This window comes from Meriones unguiculatus, chromosome 1, assembly GCF_030254825.1.
Source record: "Meriones unguiculatus strain TT.TT164.6M chromosome 1, Bangor_MerUng_6.1, whole genome shotgun sequence".
Classification (NCBI taxonomy): Eukaryota; Metazoa; Chordata; class Mammalia; order Rodentia; family Muridae; genus Meriones; species Meriones unguiculatus.
The window spans coordinates 161532665-161559421 of NC_083349.1; the positions used below are offsets into that span (position 1 = coordinate 161532665).

The window sequence follows — 26757 nt, forward strand, 5'->3', positions numbered from 1 at the left end:
GTTCAAAGTTCTGTCTCTCATTTATTCAGACTCTATTACAGATGAAATTGAGAAAGGATTTTGGAAAAAAAAAAAAAAAAACCTCAATTTTGGGTTTTTGTAGATGCTGCAGTACTGGGCCTGAGGTACAGGTTACAAGTATTCTAAATGAATGGATGGGGATCTGACAGCACTTATTAAGGGGATCCAGATGTCAAGTGTTGCATCCTTCCTTCTTGGAGGCTCCTTTTCTGCAAGATGATAGTCATGGATAGTTGGCAGCTCTTTGTTTTTCTGATGGCCTCTCCCATCATGTCCTTTTATGGCTGAAGTGGACTGACAATTTTAAAAGGAGTCCGTGGCAGAGCAGCTTTGTGGAAGTGACTGAAAATAATTTGTGGCTTAAGAAGCAGTGAATTTCTGTTACTAACTGGCATGTTTTGGCAACCCTTAATAATTAAAAAAATTATAGCCATAATTGTTTATTATTATTGTGATCTTCTAGGAAAACAATTTAGATGTGTTTTGTATGTGTGTGTCTGGTTTCATAGTTGTTGTTTTCCTATGGTGGCATCTTTCTATGTTCCTTGGGCAGGTTCTGAACTCATAGATTCAGGCCGATCTCCTACTTCTCTGGGAGAGAGACTATAGACATATACTAATAGGCCTAGCTCAAAATTATTTTAATAGAAATGCATTTAAACAAGTAAAAATCTATAAGCTTGTGTATAATAAAGCAAATTTCGTGCCCATTCTGACTCCGGTATTCTGTATCTTTTCCTGGAAATGATCTCTGTTATCAGATTCTTGGCAGCTAGCTTCTTTGTGGGGTGTGTGTGTGTGTGTGTGTGTGTGTATGTGTGTGTTCATGTGTGTGTGATGTCTAGCCATGGAGAATTGTCCACTAGCTTTATTTCTGGATATTACAGTTTACATTCTACCTGTTACTTAAAACATCTTGGAACACTGCGTCATCTTTCCACCACTGAGCTACTCAGTTTTCAATGCTATTATCTTCACTATGATGGAGCTGCAGGGTACTTGTGGTGTGCTTTCTAGACAGCCATATAGATTTTAATATTTGATAGAAGTCAGTTTATCTATGAAGCTTCAGGAATGTGAGCAGGGTTTGCTGTGTATTTTTAAAGACAAGAACAAAAAAATGTACACAGAAAACAAACAAAAAAATGGAAAATGAAAATTAAAACAAACAAACAAACAAACAAAGCAAATAATTTAAGGGTTTCTTTTTTATTTGTTTCTCCCTAACTGTAAAAAGATGTTGTAATTCATATATTTTTTTTGTCTCTAATATAAACCAGGATATTTTGGCATTTAAGTAAACATGACCTTATTTGTTTAAAAGGACCTTGTTAACATTAAAATCATACTTTATGGAAATCTGCTTTTGCTGTTAAGATTAGTAAGGAAACTTAAGACAGATCAGTTTTCCCTGTTACATTTGTCTCAATCCATTTTCCCGGGAACTTTGTTTTTCAGGTTTTTTGGATGATTTGGGGTGATTGATTGCTCAGAGGGATTGGGGTTGCGTTTAAGTTAGGAGCTTAGATTTCTAAAGCTTGTATGACTGCAGGGGCATTCACTCTCACCTTTCTAGCGTGGAACAGGCTGAGGACATTTCTCAGGGAATAAGATGTCTGTATCCCCCTACTCTCTTCTGGGCAGAGTCTTATCAGAGCACAGAGTCTGCTCTAGCCACTTGCAGCCTGACAAAGATGACTTCTCCTGCGAGTGCCCAAAGGATTCATTTTCTATCACTGCATATCTGGTTATGGCAATCTTAGCATCCAAAAGTCACACTCATTGTTGTGTGGTTAACATTCTAGGATTTCTGGGCCTTGGGTTGCTGTGGTCTAGGTGAGAGCCAGGGCCGGGGTCCTGTCTGAGGCTCAGAGTCCTTTTCTGTACTCATGAATTTTGTCAGCAAAATTTATTTGCAATTATGGGATGGTTTCCTTCTTCAGTGCCAGCAGCAGAATGCCTCTGTGGCTTGTAGGCTCACTGACACAGATAGCCTGTCAAGCCCAGTTTGCTCAAGGTAATGTCAAGTGGGTTAAATAAAAACCGATTAGAAAACTAGGGCTGGTAGCTCAGGCCTGAAGCTGCAGGTACTTGGAGGCTGAGGCAGGAGGATTGAAAGTTCACATCTACCTTGGTTATATGGTAAGTTTAAAGTTAGCCTGGGCCATCTAGTGAGACCTTCTCTCAAAGTAAAAACTAAGTGAAGAGCTATGGATACATCTCAGTGGTAGATTGCTTGCCTAGTGTGCACGAGGTCCTGGGTCCAGTCCCAAGTGCAAGGCAAGACAGATAGACAGACAGACAGACACACACACACACACAAACATATGCACTCATGATATGCACGCATGATCAGGGAACTCCTTCCCCCTCCCTTCTGCCTCCTGTCTGGTTACATAAAATAATAGCTCGGGTGATGGCCTTTGTATTCCAATGTTTGCCCACATTCCGAAGGAAGGGATGTCACAAGGTGTATGCATATCCAGGGGCAGGAATCTTGATTCCCATCTTAGCATTCTGCCACCCACACCCAGAGCAATTACGAGCCCAAGTGTGTATAGAGACGTAGGCAGAGTGGCACATCAAGCTAGAAGGCGGTCCACAGATCACTGATTCCGTCCTGGCAAATGCTTACTCTTGGTCCCCTTCTCTCCTCTGTGCAGGTGAGTGAGCCTGCCCACAGGTCGGGCTGGTTTGGTCTGACCCTGCTCACTCCTCAGAACGACTTTAGTTCCATTTTGCTCCTCTCAGGAGATGTTCACCAGTTTTCCTCTGTGTTCTGTTCTTGGGTCACACCGTGACATTTTACACACTCTATTCTCTTTGCTGAGACTACTTTGCACACGTGTCGTCTGACTAGTGTGATGTTTGTCTGCAGCTCTCACTCCAGGCACCGTGTTTCCTGGCATCCATGGCTACCATGGCTATCCATGGTGTAGAGCCGGATATCTCTCCTTTCTCACTGTAACTTCTCTATGTTCTGGAGCTCCCACTAAGCTGCCAAGAACTCCTCCTCCCACTCTCTCTCCTGGTTTTCTCAGCTCTGCCCAGTGTGCCTGCCAGACAGTGGCTGTCGAGTGACTAGACGTAGGAAGAAGGGAAATTGTGGAGAGAGTGGTGATGGGAATCGACTGCAGGCCTTCCAGCTCAGTGTGTGTAACTCTGGTAACACCACCCATGTTGGTGTACTAAGTGACTCACCATCTCATGTTATGAGATCTATGTATGACCTGATCCACCTCCTTGCATTAGTGTGTCACCCGACACACCCAAAGCCTGAGTTAAAATGGTAGAGAGTAAGAATAGACAACTCAGGATGAAAAAAAAAACGGTTAAAGGGCGATGGCCGGTTGCATGTCATTGAATCTTTAAGCTTTCTTCATTGGATTCCATACAACCTGAATGTATTTTTATGGTAGTGTGTGTGCTCCGTTTTAGTACTAGCCCACTCAATTATAACCTAAATCTGACTTTTAATATGTTTTGCATTATACAGAAAAGGTAACTAGGTACTATCCTAGGATCATAACTTTGGATTTCCTTCATACTTCGTTCATTCAGAAGTATTTCCTTCATACTTCAGATTACCTGCTTTCTCTTCACAATGTCATGTATAATATGCACTTGTCATTTAGCTTGACGTTCTCTGTAGGTGTCTTTGAAACAGTTCTGTGAGTGCTGGCCATGTACACACTGGGGAGAGGCAAGTGCTCAGCATCGTAAAAGTGGTTTTCCTTTCAATCTTAGAGTGGGGCTGCTTATACTATCAAAAAGTGTTGAAATCAAAATGTTGTTTCCCATGAAGCTTTTAATGCCCCCCCCCTTTTTTTTGTGAGAGTAGCATTCTGAAAAGAGTTCAGCATGGTATGTTGGATATAAACTTGGGGTGCATAATACAGGAAGTACAGGAAAGGATACAGGAGTCCCCACCATCTCTTTCTATATTTAACATTTTTTTTTTTCTACCTAGATTTGGCAATTGGGACATTGAGAGTGTGCCTGTGTATGAGATGTGTATCCGACTGTGGACAAACCCAAGCAGGTGTCTGTGTTATAGAAGCTTAAATACAAGCCTCAGATTGTGATGGCAGCCATTCTCTCTGGGCTCCAATGAGAGACTATGCCCTTTCAGTCTCTTTGGAAGTTGGCACATCTTATTTTTTTTTCGTAATCACATATTCCAAATTACCATTTGAGTCCGAACCTCATGTTTGTAGATGTGCATTTGCTCTAGAGACCTCCCTTTGAGAGAGGCTGACGTGTAACAGGACTGATAGGCCAATGGAGGGAAACAAGATGCATTGGTATGCTCGTGAACTTGAGTGTCTTCTTCATTCACTGTGAGGCTACTCATGCCACAAGCAGCTCATCGTGTTTCCCATCCTGTGGTGGTTAAAGGACTGGAGTTTTTGTCTGAAGACATGCCCGGGCAGTGGCTTGCTAATGCTGAACACAGAAGGCAGCTCTCTGGATGCTCTGGAATGTCTGAGCATTTGTAGAACAGATCTTTGAGTTTTCCTCTGCTGGGTTTGGGGACCTGTGGAAGGGCTGCTCTGATGCTTTGATGAGGTTGTGAATGAGAACAAGAACTCAACTTCAAACCTCTACATGCAAGGCCACCCGAGGTGCTAAATGCAATAGACTAATATTTTATATTGTTAGGAATTAAGACAAGGCTCTTCTGTGTCTGTCGTTTAGGGATTGCAGAAAAATCATAAAGGCTCATTTATTTGGAGAATGAAATGAAAAAGGGTCTAAGCTTGGAAATGAAGGCAGAATCGGTTCCTGACTGTCACTTCAGGTTACTTGGCTTTTGGGCAGACTACTTCCTCCTAAGCCTTGCTGAATGCAGCTTGTGAAATAGCCAAGTGACTGAGCTACGATTCTCACCTTCAACGAGTGGGTCCACACTGTTGTATCACAACAGTTACAGATAACTTAAAGCTATTTAATCCATCTCAGTGGAAGAGCCCAGCAGCACATACTCAAACTACTGCCCAGGCATCAGGTCCACCTGCTTCAAATGCACCCTTCTCTTCCCATGTTGAAAACTACCCAGTGAAGTGTAGTCCCTTCCTTCCTTCCTTCCTTCCTTCCTTCCTTCCTTCCTTCCTTCCTTCCTTCCTTCCTTCCTTCCTTCCTTCCCTTCCTCCCTCTTTCCTTCACTGTTTCATTGTCCAACAGGCTTTATAGCAGTTTACTGCACATGTAAGTAACATTTGTTTATCCTGCACCTACCAATGAATATCAGTTTCCCTGGGGGCATCCATATTTGTTATCTCTAGACATTCTGGTGTTCAGTGTGCTTGGGCTTGGGAACCTCTGGAGAGCTGTAATCTTGGTTAAATGATGTGTTTTTATATCACAGGTCCAGGTGAAGGAGGACCAGATAGAATGTTATTACTGAAAAGATAAGTCCGACAATAATCTTTTAGTTCTATCTGTTATGTAGGCTCAAGAGCAGGGTGCAAAGTAAGCATTCTGAGCTATTGTTGAGTGTTTATGGTCTGTTGTTAGAAAGATAGCAGATTTTTACAGAGCAAATAGTAACTATTATTAAAAAGATAACAGGGGTAGTACTCCTTACCCCAAATGCTTGGTCCAGAGGTTAGCCATTGTTGACAAGCTAAAACCCATATTCTCCTGACTCCGGATCCATTGAGATGCTTGGCTAAGCTGCCACTAATGCCTCTTCTTGGCTAAGGTACCACCTCCTTCTATACCAGTTTATACTCAAAGTTTCTCTGCATGTGGAGATTTCTCCCCATGTCTCCTGTGGGATGTATGATCACATACCCAGAAATTATTTTCCTGCCAAATAATAGGCAGTTTCTTCTATAGCTCCTGCCCACTGTCTAAGGTCTTCGTCAATTTTGTTTAGATTCTAGAATGGGTAACTTTTCCCCTTAATGTTCTTGCCTATGTGTATTTCAAATATGCCAAGAATTGCCCTCTCTGGCATCATAACACAGGGCCAGAGGGCTGTGTAACCTTCAAGAGGATTCTGCTGCTGTGCTCTGAGGTTTTATCAGATGAGCCTCCTCTGCTGACCACACAGTACTGAAGTCATCTTGGGCAGTGAAGCTCAGTTTAAACTTACCAGAAGGAAGGCCAGGCTAAGGAGGTAGCAGACAAGAGAAAGCCAATTTTGCAGAAATCTGCATCTTTACAGGCCTTCAAGGTTTATCCTAAATCCTTTGCTTCTTATAAATGTTGCCTGATATTGAGAGATGCTGGGAAAGCATAAGTGAGCTTAACCCACTGTAGGAGACCTCTGGGTGGACCAAGCCTAACGTCCCTATCTAAATAATTTCTAAAATAATATTTAAATGCGTGGATTCTATAGGTATGTGTTATACGTGAGATTATTCCTAAATTTAAGTGAAAATGCCAAAGACCTAGAATTGCTGAAACAATTCTTAAAAGCAAAAAGGAAGTAGGAGGAATCGGTCTTCTTTTAAGGTAGCTACAGAAACACAGTGAGAGCTCATGTAAGGACTAGACACACAGATCAGTGAAACACAAGCTAGAATCCAGAGACAAGCTCACATAAATATACCCAACTTATCTAAGCAACACAAGTTGGTGGAAGAAACGTAGCCTTTTCAACACTTGTGCTGAGGCAGTTTGGTAGCCACAGGTAATAAGTTAAATCTATCAACCAGTATGCCTTATAAATTATGCAAAAAAAATCAAGTCAACATTTATCACTGGCTTTCATATGGAATGCAAAAAAAAAAAAAAACAGCACGAGCAAGTATTTTGCAAAATATTAAGCATATATATTTTGTATTTACTGCAGTAAATCTTGGTGCCTTTGGATGGTAAGGAAAAATTAATATTAAAGCCATCTTTATTACAGTCTAACTACCATGTTAAATCATGGGAAAATTCCATCAATAAAATTTTACAAAGGAAAACGCATAGAAAAGGCGTGTAGGAAAAACAATATTTGGTATATAGTGCTGTTCAAAAAGTTTTGAGACCTGTCATCAAAAGCCCCATCACTAAAGGAAACCAGGAGGCAAGGGTCTCATCAATAGAATGCTCATGGGCTCTGTGGGAGAACTTCTGAACACAACAACAGCAACACAACACAATTAGAAAATAAATGAAAGCTGTGAGACATTTGGGTAGAGAGTGTGTATTTAGTGGCATTTGGTCACACGAAAAGACGGTCAACATTATCAGCTATCAGAAAAAGGAAAATCTAAGTCACAATGAGATATTGCTATTCACATGCAACAGTAGATTAAAAATGTAAATGCCAAGTGACGGTCGAGAGGTGGAAAAATCTCCTATGATTGCTGGGGGCGGGGAGAAAGCAAGTGGTTCAGTCATACTGAGTGTCAGTGCCGCAGCTCCTCCTAAAACTGGGCATACACCTGCCATTCGCTAATACCTTCTTGGACACTTCTCTTGAAAGCGGAGTCCTCAGCTCCAGCAAAACCCTGAGCACAAATGTGCACAGTAGCCTTATTTGCTATAAGCAAAAAGAAAAACAAAAGCAATCAAGCAAGTTAACAAATGAATGAAGCAGATGTCCTTCTGTGGACGAATGTTCATGCAGACATTGGTGTGTCTATGCTCGGGTACACTGCTCAGCCGTGAAAAGGAGCAATCTCTTGATCCAGCAGCTTGTATAGAGATAAAAGAAATTTCCACGAGCACATCCAGTCTCAAAGGCTTCTTTCTACACTATACTACACACACTGCACACACACACACAAACTGTGATCCCATATATAGAATAACAAGAATATAGACATAGAGAGTTGATTCGTAGTTGCCAGGGGTTCAGAATGCAACAAGAGGCAGAGTGGTTGTGGCTGTAAATTAACAGCCTAAGAGTGCTGGTGGTGTTAGCACAGTTCTGTAAGTTGATGGTTACAGGGATCTACACACACACACACACACACACACACACACACACACACACACACTACGTTTCTGTCCTGGTTTTAATATTTTACTATAGTTACAAACGGTATTTAAACCTCCCTGTATGTCTATGCCTTCTGGTGAATCCACTGATTAGTTAAAAATGAAATATATAAAATCCTATAGGGAGTATTGGATTATTTTTAGACAACTTTTCTCCCCCCTCATTTGGTCCCGAAAAGCCTGTTTAATGAATCATAAAAGTGCATGATATAAAATTCAAGCACGGCAGTGCATCAGTTTCACATGTGCCATGTGATATGTGTGTATGTGAGCACATCAGTCACACATGTGCCATGTGTGGATGTGAGTTGTTTCTTCTTTACACCCCTCCAAAAGATGGTATTTATTGATTTCATTGGAATTAATTTGGGAAACTGAGGATTTCTGTTCCCACTTTTTGACTATGTTCACTGTAAATCAACCTAAGAGCCTGCCAACATTTTTCTGTCCCCAAATTTAACTCATTTTCTTACACTGAAACCATATACCCTCGATTGTAAAACACTTATCTTCTTGAAAATCTCTTGAATCAAACCACAGCTGTTTGAATTTGGTGCTCCGAACTCTTAGTATTTGTTTCTTACTGGTGTCAAAAGACCCCCAGTGTGGCATGGTTGGTGGCCAGACATAAAGGTATTTAGAAGAGAGTTTAAACACAAATCCACAAAAGTACCCTCTGGACATCCCAGCCATGAACTCTGCATTTTGCTTTACCATGCTAGCTTTCAGTTACCACGAGAGCATGTCATTAGAATGTCATTGAGCAGCATTGTGTGTGGTCTTCTCCAGAGGCTGCTTTCCCTGGTCAGGACAAGGTACCACTTTCTGACCTCCAGAGCCCACAGCAGCCCGGTTAGGTCATGGATCCTACTTTTAGGGTGAGATAAAAAGTGGCTGTGTGGCTGGCAAGGAGTCCTTCACTTTCCTCAGCTCTGTTTCTTTCTGTTTAAAAATGAACTAAAATGCTGTCTATCCAGGAGCGCTTTCTATGAACTAAAAGTTATTCCCAGATAAAAACTTGAGGCTCAATACCACGCCTGTCATAATTACATAAAGGGATTAATTTCCACTTTTCATTTTTCCTCTTGGAAGAGCTTTCTATACATCTTTAAATTAGGCAAACAGACAAACCCTTCTTCTTGGGAATGGCCTCTAATGACAATTTCCTACCCACGTTTGGCAAGCCAGTCTGATGGCTTTACAGGACAGACTCTTGGGCATGACTGCGTTTCTCGGTCTCTGCTCAGGCAAAGCAGAACTTCTTCCCCTCCTCCCACTGCTTGGTAGTGGGGTGCTCATGCTGAGAAGGCTGCTACAATGCCACCGAGCTCAAGAGACACATACTGGCCCACAGACAGGCACGCTGACGCTCAGAACACACCAAAGGCAAGGAGAGGTAGTATGCCTCATCAAGCGTTCCCTTCCCCTAACACACCACATATCTTGTTTCTTGTTGTAATCATTACTGAGCTCAAAGGTACGTTCTATTGAGTAGAAGCCCAATTCATTTGTTGTTCAGAGACCATCAAGGCCAGATATTATATTGTTATAATACTATGAAGTCATGAGAATGTTGGTCAGATTTCTTCATGCGAAAGTCTTTAATAAATACATAGGTCAGAAATATATGCAGACTATGCAAGAGTGCAAGGTTGCCGAATTTGGATCTGACTTACTATTCATCGGATATTGCTGTGTATTTGAGATTTTTATTCACACAGCTATCAAGAGTTACGTAAAATAGCTCCCTACCATTTTTATTCTATTGCTTATTGTTTAATTTAGATCATATATTGAATTCCTGGTGGGGAAACAAAACAGAAATGCTACAAGAAGAATGTTATGTGAGGGGCACACAACATTCTTTAGGAACTCAGTTTGTGAGTCTGACTTCTTCTCTTGGGATGAAGGAAATGGTTTGGCCATAAAATTCCCATTAGCCACAAAAATAAGCAGAATTGCCTGCAGGATTCATGCAGGTAGAGTCATGAAGAGTAATAAAACCTGGGCGAAATGAACTCTTAAGGACACAATTTAAGCCTTTGAATGGCCAGTTAGACTTTATGCTTATCCCTCTGACTATACTTCCATATGTTTCTGGAGAAGTTCTGAAAAGTGGCTCATTAAAAAAAAATTGTATTGGACTGGGGTAATTTGGGGCTTATTGACCAAGGCCAAGGGTGGGGGTGCCCTGTTGGAGACCAGGAACAGCAAAGAATGGCAGGTCTGTCTGTACTCTTTCCTTCTGCCACCTAGGAAGAAGTGACTTCAGACACCCCGAGTCTGGTTTCATTTAAATCTGACAAAATGCCTAACAAACAAACAAAATCAGGTAAACAAATAAACATCAACAATGATAAAACACCCTAAGAATAAACCAATAATTTATGGGACCAAAGTAGATTTGAGAAAGAAAAGGCACATTGTTGAAAATTAAGTCATCTGAATTAATCCAGAAAAACTTTGCTTTCCTGGAGGTAAATGTAATGGGGTCCATATGCCTAAGAGCCCCGGGAGATAGGAGTCTGAAGAACGTCACCTTTGCTATGTTGTGGCTTGTAGGGATAGCTGTATATAGGTGCTTGCTGTTTCGTATCACGTAAGTAGAACGCTTGGTGAGTACATGCTACATATAGTGTTACAGAGGACCTGGGATTACACACTGAGCATGTAGAGAGAGCACAGATGCGTACTTTATGCATGTGACTTTCAAGAATGGCTCCCTGGATGCAGTGAGCTCAATCCTTGAACAGTCTGTGTGTCCCCTGAAGGGTGGGCAAAGGAACAGCTGAGACTTGGGTTTCCCAGGACGAGAAGACCATGTGCAAATCACAGACTGAGATCTTCTGGCCACACTTGGAGGAACTTGTGGAGCAGATTCCCCTCTAAACCTCAGTCAGGCCGAGCCTGTCAGGGCAGTGTTGGTCAGGGGACGCAGCACCTGAGCACAGGCAAGGGAGAGGGGCTTTGAAGTAACTGGAGCATCTAGCAGGTAGGAGAAGTAAAGGGGCCGTAAAAGTAAGTTGTGAGGGCATCTAGCAGGTATGGGAGGGAGAGAAGAGGCTGTAAAGGTAGCTGGGGGCAGTGGAAAAGGAAAACACAGTCAGCATCGCACAGGGATATCTGTCCGAGGAGAAGGGCAGGAAAGCCGGACAGCCTTGGGTGAGGCAAAGGGACTTGCAGTCAGTACTGGTCAAGTTCATTGTGAATGTGACACTGGGAGCCTCTCCAGAGTTTTAGGAGTTAGAGAAAGAGACCGGAACAGGCAAGTGCTCAGGGTGCCAGGGGACAGTTAGCAACAGGAAGGCCTGGTTTTCTGCTCACAATTGACATGAAAAGCAGGAGGGTTTTAGACAAAGAAGGAGAAAGCAGTTGACAGCATCTGGCTCCTCACAAGGCCAGTGCTGTTTTTTACAGTCTCAGTGATTTTTAACAGCTATTTTAATAACTACGATGAAAATGTGAGGTATTCTCTCTCCCTTGAAACATTGTGGCGGCTGAAAAAGGTTGCAATACGAAAAATGAGTTTTATTGCTTCACTGCGGGTTTGATTAATTTATGTTCTTCCTGTTTCCATTGCCATGTGCACTCCGAGTTGACTGGATGATTAGGCAGAGCTTCCTTGCAAGAGTCTGTGTGAGGAGGAAAAGTACTATGAAGTTTTTCCTCACTCTGAAAATACTTCATATTAAAAGAGCTAAAACACATGCAGAAGGAGAGTGAGCAGCTAGGCCAGTGGTTCCCCACCTTCCTAGTGCTGTGACCCTTTAATGCCCTCACGTTGTGATGACCCCCAACCAAAAATTATTCTTGTTGCTACTTCACAGCTGTAATCTTGCTACTGTCGTGAAGCATAACGTAAATATCTGTGTTTCCCAGTGGTCTTTTGGGAATCACCCTGCACAGGTTAGGAATGCTGAGTTAGGCTCATTTTACATCATGTTAGACATAAAGGACAAAGGCTCTCTGCATGACGGTTTAAACTGAGGTTTTCTAACCTTGGTATAGCTGATGTTTGTCTTGGTTAATTCTGTGTTGCACCCTGTGGGTGTCTGGCTGTCTCTGAGGTCTGTGTCCATAAGACACCTGCAGCCTCTTTCATTCCCCGTTGTGATGGTCAGCAGTGTCTCCTAATGTTGCCAGAATTACCCTGGATAGGGGTGGCGAAGAGGAAGTACTTTTGATGTAAATGTCTCATAGTGAGTCCAGCAGAGAATAACCATGTTCTACCACTGCAGTCTTGACGTTTTCCTTTAAGTTGGTGGTCCCTCAAAAACTGCTCATTGTCTGCAGAAAACTAGTGGATACTTACAAATTTCTTTCTAGAAAATTCTTATAAATGCATTTGAGGAAAGCTGCTTCACTGAGTTCTGTGTATTTCCCCACATTCTTCTACCCACTTTGCTCACTCTTTCATTGAGTTTCTTTATCAATCACCAAGTACCAGTTAATTTTATAGGAAGAACATTTACTTTCTCTCTTCCTGGGCAATTAATTCCTCAATTTTGGAATATTATAAGAAATGTAACCCTGGATGTGGAAAATGTGGATTTCACCTGGAACCTGGATTATTCTAGCTCATTTCACAGTAAACTCCCTCGAATTCAGGACAGGCACTTTAGGCTTTCTGTATAAATTTTCTCATTTGAAAGAGGAAAAAGTTAAGTTGTATTATCTGTAGGTTTATATCTAGTTCTAAATAACAGCACCTCAGCAGTTTGTATGGTTTCTTTTGCTTGCTCCCTTTACTCATGACATATTTTCCGATAATACTCAGAACGTGCCATGCAGGCCCCCGGTGCTCCATAGACAACAATGCCGGTCTACGATACCATAAAGGTAGCCAGCAATTAGAAATAGCGACTGTAACTCAAGGGGGATTCTGTGTCTTCTATAAGGAACAGTTTCAAAAGCAAGCCCATGTATTGTGTAATCTTTTAAATGTAATTTTTTCTGAGAAGTCATTGTTACTCTATTTTTTTTATAAAAGTATTGGATTGGATTGTACATAAAACAAAGTGTTCTTTTTCTAAATTGTAATGGATACGTCTTGCCCAGTAATGGGATGGGAAGTTTTCACTGCCATTCTTCTCTGTAGAGTAAGAGGTAGTACAATCTGGCTCATGAGGCTTTAAACTTGGTGGCAGGCAAGAGAATGCTTGCCTACTCTTACTAGCACAAATTTTGTGCCAGATACAATTTGTTATAGAAACTTTTTCGAGAGGAGATCATTTGTTTCTGGGTAGTATTAAGGTTCCCTTGGAGTTCTCACACAGATCATTGATATTTTGCTCTGAGAAAACACATTAGTTTTATAACTGGAACAATAAGAATGTCTTGTCTTTATTGTATTCTCAAGACTGTCTTGCCTGTGAATTGGCATACTCCGATGCCCACAGGCCAAAGTCTCTGAGGCCAGTTGACGCTAGTGAGAGCATGTAAAGAAGGAAAAGGTATGGGTTACATTTTCTACAGGGACTTTTCAGATGTTTTTTTGAGCCTACTCAATTCTCTGGCTTCATCCATCACCCAGAGAAATCAATTGTGTGGACTCAGGCCCTGTCGAGTGACATGTTAACAGAGAAGTTAAGCAATGAACTTAACAATTTGACTTTGGTCTGATTTCCTAATGTTATTGCCCAGTTTTCCTTTGCACATCCAAAAACAGTGGAGAAACCAGTCTCCCAGCAGAGTTATTTGCAGCCAAAGACACTGCTGTGCTCCCTGTACTCTGGACAGCTTGTTCTGATGCCTCCATCCCGTTCAGAGTAGAATGCTCTGTACAGCCCTGTGCTCCTCCTGGGAGCTCTCTGCACATGGCCCGCATTGCTAGGGGGTTGCCTAGCCTGTACCTCCTAAGCCCGGGTGTGCAACCTTTCTACCAGGTTTCCTCCCTCCATGTAAAAAGGCAAGATCATCGCTCGCCTGTTCATAGCAAACAATCACCCTGTCTTTACGTTTTTTAATCCAGATGATGAAAATATATAACACACCCAGAAACTCCACTGAACTGGCCGACTTGGCAGGCGTTTTGGATTTGCTTGGATTTAGCATGAATGGGATTTGGTTCTCTGTTTCCCCTGCCTCCATCACTTGGAACAAGTTATTTATTATCCAAACAAGCCTGTGTTAGTAGATCAGACAGGCACATGGCATGTCGCTCATAAGTGCATTTGCTCAGTTAGATTTATGCTAGCCCAAATCATTTTATATTGCTTTTCACTGTTGAAAATTTACTGTATTCATCCTTGGTTTGGCATAAGTATTTGTAGTGTGCTAAAGGTTCTTGTGGTTGAACACTTTATCTCTGTAACACTTCATGCAAAGGAAATTAAAAAATATATAGTGAAAGCATTTCCCAGATATGTTTCCAATCAGCTGTGCACTTTAGTCATTTGATGTGTAGGCACCAGAGAGCAAAGAATTACTAAGCTTTCTCAGTCATTCCTAATGCCTTGGAAATTCGGATCAGGATTCTGAGTTTATGAAAACATCTGTTGGAAATTCCACCATCCCTTTATTATTCTGTTACTATGAATTAAGGACATTTTGCCATGGTGCTGTCTGAAAAGACTCGTGGAAGAAGGTGAGTCCTTTCTGTCTTGAGCAAGATCAACTGGTGTAGTTGTGGGTGACTGGGCATTCAGAGTTCAGCTCTGTAACAGAGGGGCAGGCCTTTTACTTCATAACAAGCATCTCTTGTTACATGTTCTCCCTTCTATGCACTTCGGGTGAATCTGTCTGTCTGGTGAGCTTCTAATGTGGCAGTGACAATAGATGGATCCAGGAGCTTCTCACCAGAAAGTATAGGCCATAGTACAGAGGACAGTAAACATTGAATCCAGATTGAACAAATTATGTTCTTCAGTTACTTCCCTGGCTTTTTTTCCAAAGGACTCAAGCCAAACTGTTTATTCCATTTTTGAGGATCTCTAGCCTCTAACCATTGAATTAGTTCAAATTTTGTTTTGCCTATTATCTCAACATGTAATAACCCCAGGCAGTAGTAATTTCAGATTTTTTTAAAATTTATTACCTAAGAGTGAAACAAAAGTGAAATAGAAAAGCATAGCTCTTTGCTTGAGGTGGGAAGTAAGCCTTGAAAGGTTTGATCTAGTAAAGGTTATAGCTACTAGAATTTTGTAATCAATCTCTATATTTTAATTATCACCCTTACTTTTCACCATGTTTTATACTTCTCTCTTGACATTCAGCAACTTTTGAATTCTTATAATCTCATGCCAAATCCTCTTTCATTGCAGTATTTTTTAGATACGGTATTCTATTTGATTAAACACAAACAACATAATTTTATATATTTGGGTCAAGTAAGTTAAATATGGTTTTCTATCTGAAAATACAATCTGTGAGGTAAATGGATTCAGTAGTGAAAAATTTAATGTGAATGTGTACCTAGCAGATACGTGTGTTGTTGGAGAGAAAACATTGCCAAGGAGCTAGCCTTGGCTTACATGAAATGTATGACTTCTGCTCCAAAGAGAAAGTAGCCACATTCATTCTTGGTCTTATCTCTTCCTGTCTAGGCTGTACCCATGAAGGAAGAACCTATAACAGCTCCTTCAAATGGCAAAGCCCGGCTGAGCCATGTGTCTTGCGACAGTGCCAGGTAAAATCCAACTGCTTTACTCCTCCTCAACTGCCGCTTTCAGACAAAACAGAGTGAGTCCCTAAAATACCAGCAAGAGAGATGCAGGGGACAACTCTATGCTTTTATGTCCTTGCTGTGACATTAGCCTTCTCTGCACTTCCACCCCATGACGTCCTTCATTCAGCAAGCAGGAAAGCACACGTCTGGGATGCGCCTGCAGCAGATATCTTCCTGCTCCTGCGTCCCACTTCCTTCCTTGGGAATGAGACCTCTTGGAAGGATGAAGACAAGGACCTTCCCTGCACCCTTTAGTCACTGCCTGTTGCTGCGGAGTAAGCCAAATCACAGACTCTCTCCAGGGGACAAAGTCAGTGACAGGAGTCAGTATGCTGTCCTCACCTCAGTACAAAGGGACTGGAGCTATCTGGGAGGTGCTAAGCAGAGAGAGAGAGAGAGAGAGAGAGAGAGAGAGAGAGAGAGAGAGAGAGAGAGAGAGTCATTAAAATGCTTCTAGCAGATGCTGGCATGCAGTAGGTACAGGTAGGTACCAGACAGGTGACAACAGGCCTAATGATCTGGTCTGTTTCCATTTGCGTAGAATTCTACGTATTTTCTTATATTCTGTGCCAAAACCTTCTGATGATGAAAAATTTACATTTTCACACACTTCAAATTTCTTAACTAGAAGAGAAAAATCTGGAGCTCACATAGGAGAAACTCATGCTGAGAATTACCGCGAGGTCTCCGTTTGGGTGGCAGCTCCTGAAGAAGATTAACCCTAGCTCACAGCATTGCTTCAGCTATAGAGCTTGAAGAGTACGTTTTAATGTCTATGGCTGGTATTTGGAGATCCCTCCTCCAAATGTGATAAATGCTGCAATAGATTACAGTAGTGGCACTCTCAAGCCAGGCACGATATGAGAACAATTAGAATACAATGTCCCTTGTTAAGTTGGATGCTATAAGGCTGTTGTGAGACTGTCAGCATCTACCTTCCATCTGTGCTACTCTCAAACCCAAATCACACTGATAAGAAGATGAATTAATTCCCTTAGATACAGTGCCTGGAGAATATAGAAGCAACTCAACAAACACTGACCTTGAGAATTAATTTTAAAAAACTGTTTCCCCTGAAACTTGTGTGTACCTGTGACGCGAGCTCCTAGGAGGTGGAGGCAGGAGGATCAGAAGTTCAAGGTTATCCTCTGTCATTTCAAGACCAGCTTGGGATACTTGAGACCCCATTTCAAAAAAAAACTATATGATCAAAACCCAAAAGCTTTAATTGTCAGTTAGATGCACCGTAGTGCCCAGATCAATTTACTATTGTCTCTTCTGACTTTATCATTCGAACTTACACCTTGTTTTGACATACTTGATATGAACTTAGAAATAATTTCCTCTAATCTTTTCATTATCTGCTGGAGAAAACCGAGTCTCAGTTTCTACCTGAGTCCAAGTGGCACTTACAAGATTGTAGAGCTGGGGGCTGTTTCCCTAGAAGGTGGTAAGAATTTTCCTGGACTTGTTCTTTTTCTGAACGCAAGTCTAGGCATTCTGAGCCTCCTCTGTGTTTGTAGTTAGCGGCTGGCAGCATAGTAGCGGTGTTAGGAAACACAGCTATTACTGACAACTTAAAACTGTTCTGAATGTCCAGCCAGGCTGTCTGATGTTCACCGTCAGCAAGGAGGTCTTCATAAATAGATTTAAAGGAAAAAGCACAGGACCAAAGCCAAAGTCTAAGGATAGGGCAAGTAACAGGTAACAGAACACGTAAATCGAGCTCCAAAGCCTCCGTTCTGTTGAGCTGAAACTCGCCTCATTATGTCAGTGCCTTCCAAGCCCAACAGCCAACTTTGTACTTTGGGAGCTTGGATTTGTCCCATGTCTTGACGACTTCCTTAAAGGTGTAAAACAAGTGGTAATTCTGGGCTGACCTGCTTCTGGAATTCTGTTTTTCAGGAGGGTGTTGTCACAGAGTCAGCGATACGCTGTGTTGTTCATTGTAAAAATCCCTCCGAGCATCCAGGAGCCTGCTGCCCTACTTGTCCAGGTAATGCTCCAGGAAGGGAAGCCACTTGGCTTCCTGGTACAGCACAAAGCTGTCGAAATCGCTGTGTTCTGTCAAGACTACATCATCCCCCCCCCCCCCCGCATACATTCATGCACGAAATGAGCTTGGAGAGGGAGCTCCTTTGAGTAGCAATATCTGTTGGGCTCTTGTGTGCCCAGCATGAATGGAATTATGTGCTGTAGGTCTTGGCTTGTGGAACCCCCACACTCAGAGGCCTGCTTTTCACCAAGGCCACAGGTAGTGCTTATTTTGGAAGGAAGGACGATGGCTTTCCTTGCATTCAGCAGTTTTTCTTTTCTTTCTTTTTTTTTTCTTTCTTCCCTTTTTTATTTTTTTCCTTCTTCCTATTGCAATACCTGGGCCGGAGTGTGTCATGATGATGAGGTGACCAGATGTTTTCTGAAAGTGTAGCACTGTGTCCCACATGACTGCAGTTTGGAGTTTTGTTGGTTTCAGTTTTCAGTATGGTTTAACAAGCTGGGCCTGCTGTCCTTCTGCTGAGCTGACAGCAGAGAAGCCTGTGGTGGTGGTGGTGGGGAGGGGGGGTTTCCCGGGTCTTCTCTTGCTTCCTCATGAGAGCCTGGGGATTTTGAGGTGAGAGATGTTTCTCCTGATCTCTTAAGCCTGTGGCCGATAGTCTCAGACAGGTGTTTTGTGTTTTCTCTGAGCCCGTTTCTCACTGGTGATGATACTCAACAACTACCGCTCTTTGCTTTATGGGGTAGTATGCAAAGGACAGGCACAGCCCCTTGTGGGGTGTTCTGTAGAGAGGGTCCTTCTTCTACACATCAGTCCCATTGAAACCTACAGGCATTTCCCCTTGCTTCTAGCTTTCTTCGTGCCCTGAGAGACCTTTATTCAGCTTTCACTCCAGGATTTCTGTGAAACTGGTATTTTCTCAGTTTACATAGGTGGAAAAAAAAACTGGTTAAAAGCAAATCAGTTTCATACGCCGAGTGCTTTGTAACAATCAGTGGTTTGTTTGAATACTTTTCTTTCTAGGTGTGCTAGATAATTTAAACAGTGGTAGGATGTCCCCTGACACCCACAGGAGCTTAATTTTTGTCAGTTCTTCAGACTGGACATGGAAAACTAAATGTTATTGCCTTGGCTGCATCCTCACCAATTTTATTTGAATCTTCCAGGCAGTCGCAGGGGTAGGCTAGTGGTTGGGCCCACGTAGTTTCTTTATGCAGTAAAGCTCAAGACTGATAACAGAACAAGTATTTTTCACTGTGTAGATTTAAACCTTACAATGGCTTCTAAATTAATAGTCACTTCTTTTGAGTAGACAGTTGACTTATCAGTGCAGGATCAATTCAGAGTCCCCCCTCTCAGCCACAGGAGTCCTCTAAAAGCAATGTGCTGTAAGGGTAGTATAAAGAGACCCTTGAAATAGTAACACCTTTCACTATACATAAAGCCCTGTTGCTTGAGAGATAGTTCTGGTTTTAGGCTGCCTTTGAAACAGAGGCATGTAGACAGCAGGGTGAACTTATTTCAGAGCTGAGGTTTTCCTGTTGGAGCATTTGCTGCTGTCACTGGGCTGACTGGCTGAGTTCTCAGGAAGGAGAGAGCTGAGCTCCACCCTGTGCACATTGCAGAGTTAACTCCTCTCAGCCATCCAAGCATGTACAATGTGTTGTCTACAGGACAGCCGGAAATCAGACCCCGTGACAACGAGTGCTTACCAAGGCCCATGCATGGACCTGGAATCAGATTCCTTCTCCTTCCTCGCCATCAGATCACACTACATATCTGTCAATACCAGGAAAAGTGTTCTATTTAGCTTCTGATGCTCTGGAAGGCAAAAATGTGAAAATGAGCGTGCTAGTACCACACACCAGCCCTGAGAACTGAACAGGCTGTGAGACCCAAGGATGAGATTGGCTCTCAGCTCAGCTCCCTCCCCTGAATTCCAACAGCCACAGTTGAGATGCAAATTGGAAGATTCAGAAGAAGCTCTCTCCAGAATGTCTCACCCCTTGCCTTGGAGGGAAGCCCTAGCCGAGTGTAGATATGGACAGTCAAGGAAAGCCTTGGGGTATTTACCCTGGTAATTCAGAAGGACTGGCATCTGCCATTGATCAGACTGGCATTCTGTGTAACGACAAACAAGTGAGCAGTTTCCTCCAGAAATGAATTTCAGGGCATTTTTTGGTTGTCTGCTCTTTCACTGTAGTCTGCGTATTGCTCAAGGGTGGTGGTCGTGATGGAAATCAAATTTTCATTTTAAATTCTGTTGTCTAAGTTGTCAAAAATAGGTTGTTGTGGCAAGACATATGACAGTCAGGGGTGTAAACATGGGAAAAGAGTGAAGAAGACACTGTTGAAAGCGTCCTTTGGAAATAGGCTATTAAACATCTGTCATTACAAACAGTGCGGAGACGCAGCAACTGGGAAGGCCGTGCTACCAAGATTTTCAGCATCATCCGGAAGAGTGAGGAGGCAGAGAGTTGCCAGTTATGGGTATAGCGATAGAAAAGATCTCACGCTTGGGTGGCCATTTTAATTTGTATTTACTTGGTGATTGTATTTTAGATTCAGCACTTGTCTTCACATCTCTCTGTTGAGCAAAGAGTCACAATTTACTTGAAGGTGGATAGGACCAGGAGCCAGGTCAGCCAGGGGAATGTTCATTCTCCTTCGTCAGGAACCGGTTGCTTTAGGCATTTGGTGATTTCTCCTGACATTGTCTTGTGGACTTCTCTGTCCTTCACAAAAGCCTACCCACAGGGGTATACTTCTAACATTGTGTACTGTGTAGTGTAACCTCAGCTGCCCCGGCTTTGTGAGGACAGTCCCGAGGGAAGTGGTTTTGACATTCATTGACAGTTCTTCTACGGTTGGCGTGACAAAGTTGTTTGGCAGCCTGTGTCTCAGGTCATTTATAGCACGTGCTTCCCTGAGCATCTTGTTGAATGGGAAACACTTCCCGGAGGTGTGAGAACTTTAGGAGATAAACCTGGCAGTGGCTACAGCCCGTTAGCACACGCAGAGTGGGACAGAAAACCATGAGGTGCATTCAGTCTTGTCCCTGCCTGTTATTGCCTTTGCCCATGACTCTTTGTATAGGGCATCAGGTGTGTCAGAACTCAGGTACCTGCTGTGTTGTCTTATCGGTGGGACAGACGAGAGACAGAGCTTCTTTTCTGCATTACTGGAAGGGGATGTGGGAACATGAAGGGAGTACTGGGCCAGGGATAGGCCGTGTAATTCCTGGTACTCAAGTGGCTGCCCACAGAGGCATCTGCTCTTTGTCATCTCAAGCTTCCCTCCCTTGGCCTTGCTTTGGCCTCTTCTGACCTCTCTGGACTTGGTCCTCCTGGCTACGGCCAGCGCAATGCGTCTGCAGCTCCGGAATCTCACCGCGTGACTCATCGTAGTACATCTGCTGCCCGTGGACGGACTGGAGTTCCACTGTCATTTGTTTTCTATCATCTTCAGGGGTTCTGGACCTGTGCCAACATGCCAATCATCTGTATTGTAGCATTTTACCCTATCTAATTATGCATAATATTGTAATCAAAGAGGATTTGTACTGGGAAGAGGTAGAGGTACAGGTGGGAGATGGTAATCAGAGGGTGAAAGGACCATGCCAAACTGAACTAAGTCTTTGTCCTAATTCCAGCTCTTTGTTTTACAGGCTGTGTGTTTGAAGGCGTGCAGTACCGAGAAGGAGAAGAATTTCAGCCAGAAGGAAACAAATGTATCAAGTGTTCTTGTGTTGTAAGTACAGCTAGAGGTCACTCAAGTGATCCTTAGGGTTAGCGCTTCTCTTATTCACTGAGAGAAGCCTCCTTGCTCCTACTCTTTCCCCATTAGGCCCTCATGAAGCAGAACCACGGGGAAACCAATTCCATGTCAGGCAAGCTTCACAGCTTTGGTGATGTCGACCTTCTGGGATAGGGTTCAGTGCAACGAACACGTTTTCAGGCAACCGTTCCAGAATGTTCAGGAGCCTGGTCTTGACCTACTAGATCCTCAACTGTGTAACCGGTCACTTACCCTGTGTCTTCCAGAGAGCAAACTGGCTTTTCATTAAGACCCATGGTCCCCTCAAGTGGAGGAGTTCTCCTCCTAACCCCTTTGGGGAAGATCCTGGGTCTTCCATTTCATGGAGCAGAGGGCCTTCTTGCTGTGTGCAGCCAGGTGGAGACTGGAAGATGAGAACAACAGCTAGTCTCAAAGTGCTCTGTGGGGTGAGGTGAGGGCTGGTCACCTATGGTTGTAAGGAATTGGCATGTGGAAATTGCTCATAAGTAACAGATTCGGGAGCAGAGTAGAAATTAGTGAGGCATCCAAGCATGCTTAAGAATGAGAAAAAGAGCTTGGCCTGCACTGTGATTTTATGGGGAGTTTTAAAATGAAGGTATTTTGAATCAGAATTAAAACCAGTGGTGATTGTGGTGATGGGGGGAGCGATGTTCAGCAGTTGCTCTATTATTTACAGTAGGAGTTAGTAAGACATATACTGAGTGATAAAGAGCGTATACTTCCCGAGTCACGTGTGACATAGATGCATCTTGGGATAGTAAAAAGAAATCCACAAGGGACTCTGTCACCCTCATCTTACTAAGCAGAGGTGCGCGGAGCCCCAGAACTTATAGCTCTCCATACGATTTTCCTATTAGCTTCCTTCTGCAACACACACTCATTCAAACTCAGGTTTAGATTAGAGTCAGCATGACCAGGATCACGTGATGGTGTTTGTCTGAAGGCAGAAGAAAGAAAGAGAGCGAGGAGGGAGCCAGGGAAGAAGAGGGAAGCATATATCCAGATATAAAACAACACAGGGTTTGTGCAGCACACTGCAAACACAAGAGCAAGTTACTAAGGAAAACAAACACGAGCTTGTACATTTTCATACTGCTTCTGTCTTACTATTGGTAAATAGCTTTATTTTACTTTTTTTATGTTAGTGATTTCTACTTTTTTTTGTTAAAAATTGCCCATTTCAGTTTTTTTTTCTTCCATTTTGGAGTATGTAATATTTTCTTTCTTTCTTTTTTTTCCAATGTCAATCTTTTGGGAGTAGGTTGAGTTAAAAAAAAAAGCAAGGCAGATTTCAATAGGAAATTAAAAATGTGTGCATCAACAAACTGTCCTTCTGCAAAAGGTGTGCCAAAGTCAGACAGCCAAACACTCCATAGGGAAGAAACTTGGCAGGTGCCAAGAAGGATGAGAAATCCCTGTCATTTTACCAACGATGTCAGTCAGGAGTTTCCAGAACTGGGACTGGAAATGAGTTTATGTGCACAGGGGTTACAGATTGAAATATATCAAAACATGTGGATTTCATGTGTTTTTAAGTTCAGTGTGTGCAGAATGAAACACACTCAAGGCCAAGTTCAGGCCTCTGGATGTCCTGTTTTCATTTCCAGTTGAGAAAAGCTAAAATTTAAAGACATTTCCCAAGCTTTGTTGCTTAGATGTTTTTCCCCAGACCTGTAATCTGATATCCCTTCCTCCATGTTAAGCCAGTTTCCTGTGCTCAGGTAGTCCTCACTATTTTCTACTTCTCCTTGTTGCTGCCCTAATCACTTAAAGGGCAGCTAATGGCTTAGGTTATGTTACTCTTTGCTAGTCTTTAGGCTATTAAAATAAATGGGAGAGAGGACAGACCCACACATGGGGACAGGGTGTGTCGTGGTTACGGGGGGATGCTCATAGCACAGTTTATTTTTTATTTTTTTCATGAATATAAAAGTTTGAGGTATGAGCTTTAGTTCTCGTAGCTCATTATTAAAATGGCATGGCTTTAAACCATTCTCTTCTGCTACTTTTGGATGTAGTTTACTTTTAAAAATGAAAGACAAAGTGATGTCTGGGGGGCTAGTGGCCCTGTCTCGAGTAGGGTGGTCATGGAGATATGTGCTTGTGAGTATAATGTTCTGAACCTGTGGTCTGTCTCTGTTGCTTGCCCTGGTTTGGGAATGCTGATGTGTAAGGTGTGCAAAAGTAGGGAGGTGAACTCTTCCTGAATGAGAGGGTAGAAACAGACGGATTTTAACCAGCACCACCGAGAGACCGAACATGTGACTGAAGAGGTTCAAGGGGCAGGGAGGGGTAGAAGCTGGGGAAGGGGTGAAAGCGGAGCATCCAGAGCATCGGTCTGCAGGCGTCTACCACGGAGGAGGATCCCGTGTTTAACAAAAAGCAAAGTGCGAATGCTGCATATTGACCTATGCAAGCATACTTACGTATTCGATCATGTATCTATTATTTTCATTTCAGAATCTGTTAGAGATTGGTTTCAGATCTCGTGTGAATACCCAAATCAGATGTTTAAGTCCTTTATGTAAATCTGTGAAATCGAATGGCGATCACATGTAACATGCACATCCTTCCGTACACTTGAGGTTATCATTAGGTTACTTAGAAGGCCTATAACAATGTAAATAATACGTAAATTTTATTATATTATGTCGTAATAGTGTAAATAAATATTATTTGCTTTTATTTTGGGAATAATGACAAAAACATCATATAGTTAGTATAGACAGTTTCCCAAACATCCTTGAATTTTCTGTGAGTGTTTGGATCCACGGTTGTGTATGGATGAGGAGGGACAACTGTATCGATGTAAATACGTAGTTCTGCCCACACAGTCTGTATTTATGAGTCTGTTGGTTTATATATACATACACGGCTATACAAATAGCTATGCAAATGTATATAAACATGACTATAAACCCTAATATGCAAACACATTTACATATCTAAATTTGGATTCCCCTGGAAACAGACCCTGAGGCAAACAACTTAATGTGGGGAGTTTGTGAGTTTATGTGGGAGATGAGGTAGGGAAGAGTGGTATCCAGTTGAGGGTTCAAGGCCAAGTGCTAGAACCTGAAAACTTCTCCCCACCCCACTGAATATGTGTCTAAAATTAGTCTCCATTGTGGTAGTGTTACATTTTGGGACTTGAGTTAGTTAGGTGAAGAGAGATCTGCTCCTAGTGTTAAGGAGGGGAGGATCCGACTTCCTTTACCAACTTCCCACTCTTGTGCTGTGTAGGCTCACAACATTCCCCTCCTCCGGGGGATGCAGCTATAGGTACTATCGTGGGAACAGAGAGTGTCTCGTGTCTCCTACCACCCAAGCTGGGTGCCTTGTTCTGAAAGTTTCTAACATTCAGAACTGTGAGAACTAAGTTTCTGTTCTTTATAAATGACCGAATCTGAGGAATTATTTTTTACAGGAACTCAAATGAACCAAGACCTCAATGAACCACCACTGAAGGTAGATATTAGTCTTGCCTAGGAACCTCTCGGAGCCTGTGTAAATTTCATGCCTCAGAATTTTTCTCCCTGAGGGCTGGGGGTTGAGCTGTCCCATCAGTGACTGATTGAGAATTGTCTCTGGAAGGGTATCAGTTGGCTAATATTTCTAGCTGCCAGCGAGATGGTCAAGTGCCTTTAGGCAAAGAGGAAGAAACACAGGTGTTAATGTTAGGAGACTGACTGAGCTTAGGTGACAAGTTTAAGTGGATGAGGATAGCGAGGCATCCAGAGTTATCAACAACAGAGATGTGTATGCATATATGTGATCCTATGTTTACCAACATGGACATGCTAGCATGCTTGTGTCTGTAGGCATTTATTTTTTAACCTGTTTTATTTGGTTCTTACATCTACCACCCTTCAAACACTCCAATACCAGGTAAGAGAAAAAGAAGGTTAGTGGGGAGAAGGTATGTATTTCTTTTTAGGCTGCTTTCTGCTGGTTAGGGTCATGGGGTTCCATGGGGGGCCAAGTCCAATCTTCCTCTTGTCAGGATATCTCCAACTTCTTCTCATCAAACCACAACAACAGCAACCAGGAGCAGCAGGGGTGAAGCAGCAGCCACCTTTTTCCTTCAAGCGCCCCCATCCTTCTGGATTTTGGCATCTATTTCCTCTCAGAGTCGCCAGAATTAAACTGTCGGCAGCTGGCAAAGATCATGCTCCTCTCAGAGCCTGCATGAGGCAAATAGTCTGCTGCTGTGGAAAACCTGAAGCAACTCCATATTCCACACCTGGGATTAAAACAAAACCATGTTTACGTAACACAACTGAGTTTTTAAAATAAACCAAAACTCGTACTACTTTGCATATATGTACATATGTGTCTACACATACCAGACATATACATACATACACACATATATATATACACACACACATACATACATACATACATGTTCAGAAGAGTCATTCTCTTTCATGTCTCTAGTTCCTTACCCATCTGCTATTCTTGTCCACAATTCCCTTTGTTCCTTTGGAGAGTGTTTAAGCTTTCCACTTTGGTCATAACTACATTAGTCCACTCTTCCGTGCACCTGATGTTTCCCAAGAAGTGACAGGGTTTCCTCATTTATATTCCTGAGATGCTATGGCTCTAACTTGCTAGTATTATCTGTCCTCCTTCCTTCCCTTTGCCTCACTTTGTCTGTCTGTTTCTCCCGGTTTCTCCTTTCTATGCCCCCAACCTCCTAGTATGTCCAGTAAGGTCCTTGGCTCAGGGTATCTCAGTTATTGTGTTATTTTCTTGCTCTCTGTGTTAGTTGTAGCAGAAGGCATGCCATCAATGTACGTGTGTATTCAAGAATGCCGTGTGTATTCTTCTCTTCCTTTTCTGGTCTGTTTTCATGTAGTATGCTAAGAGAAAGCAATGTTTTCTCTTTCGTACTGTGACAAGCCAGCTCTTTCAGGCTATCCAACCCACTTTTGCCTGAGATAATCACCGTAGTTCATTGTCCCATTACCCTTTGCTTGCTGCTTGCTCTGGAATTGAGTGTGTGGGAGATACCCCTTATATATTTTCTGGCTGATGGGTGATGGGATTGCCTCTTCTTTCAAGTAAAATGTTGTCATTGCTGTGTGGCTTGCATGTTAAATCCAGTTCCCCTCTTTACATTCTTCAGTTTTAAAAAAATCTGTGTAGCTGTGATTTTGTGATGTGGTGACAGAGGCAGACCACCAGAACAGCACTTTATCTGCCTGAGATGGATGCCTTAGCTAATGAAACAAATGCTTTGCATATGACTTTATATCCTGGTTTAGTCAGGACAGTATGCATGGCATTCCAGACAGCTGAGAACATGCTAGCCTTTGATGATATCTGC

General features: G+C 42.6%; 1 protein-coding gene across 1 annotated transcript in view; it reads left to right on the plus strand.

Moving 5' to 3' along the window:
• The window catches only part of Bmper (BMP binding endothelial regulator), a 236489-nt gene that overhangs the window by 43653 nt on the left and 166079 nt on the right, over positions 1–26757 (plus strand). The window contains exons 4-6 of the mRNA XM_060371035.1: positions 15510–15592; positions 17537–17627; positions 21295–21377. Coding sequence (XP_060227018.1) covers positions 15510–15592; positions 17537–17627; positions 21295–21377 — 257 coding nt within the window. The remainder of the gene's footprint in view (positions 1–15509; positions 15593–17536; positions 17628–21294; positions 21378–26757) is intronic.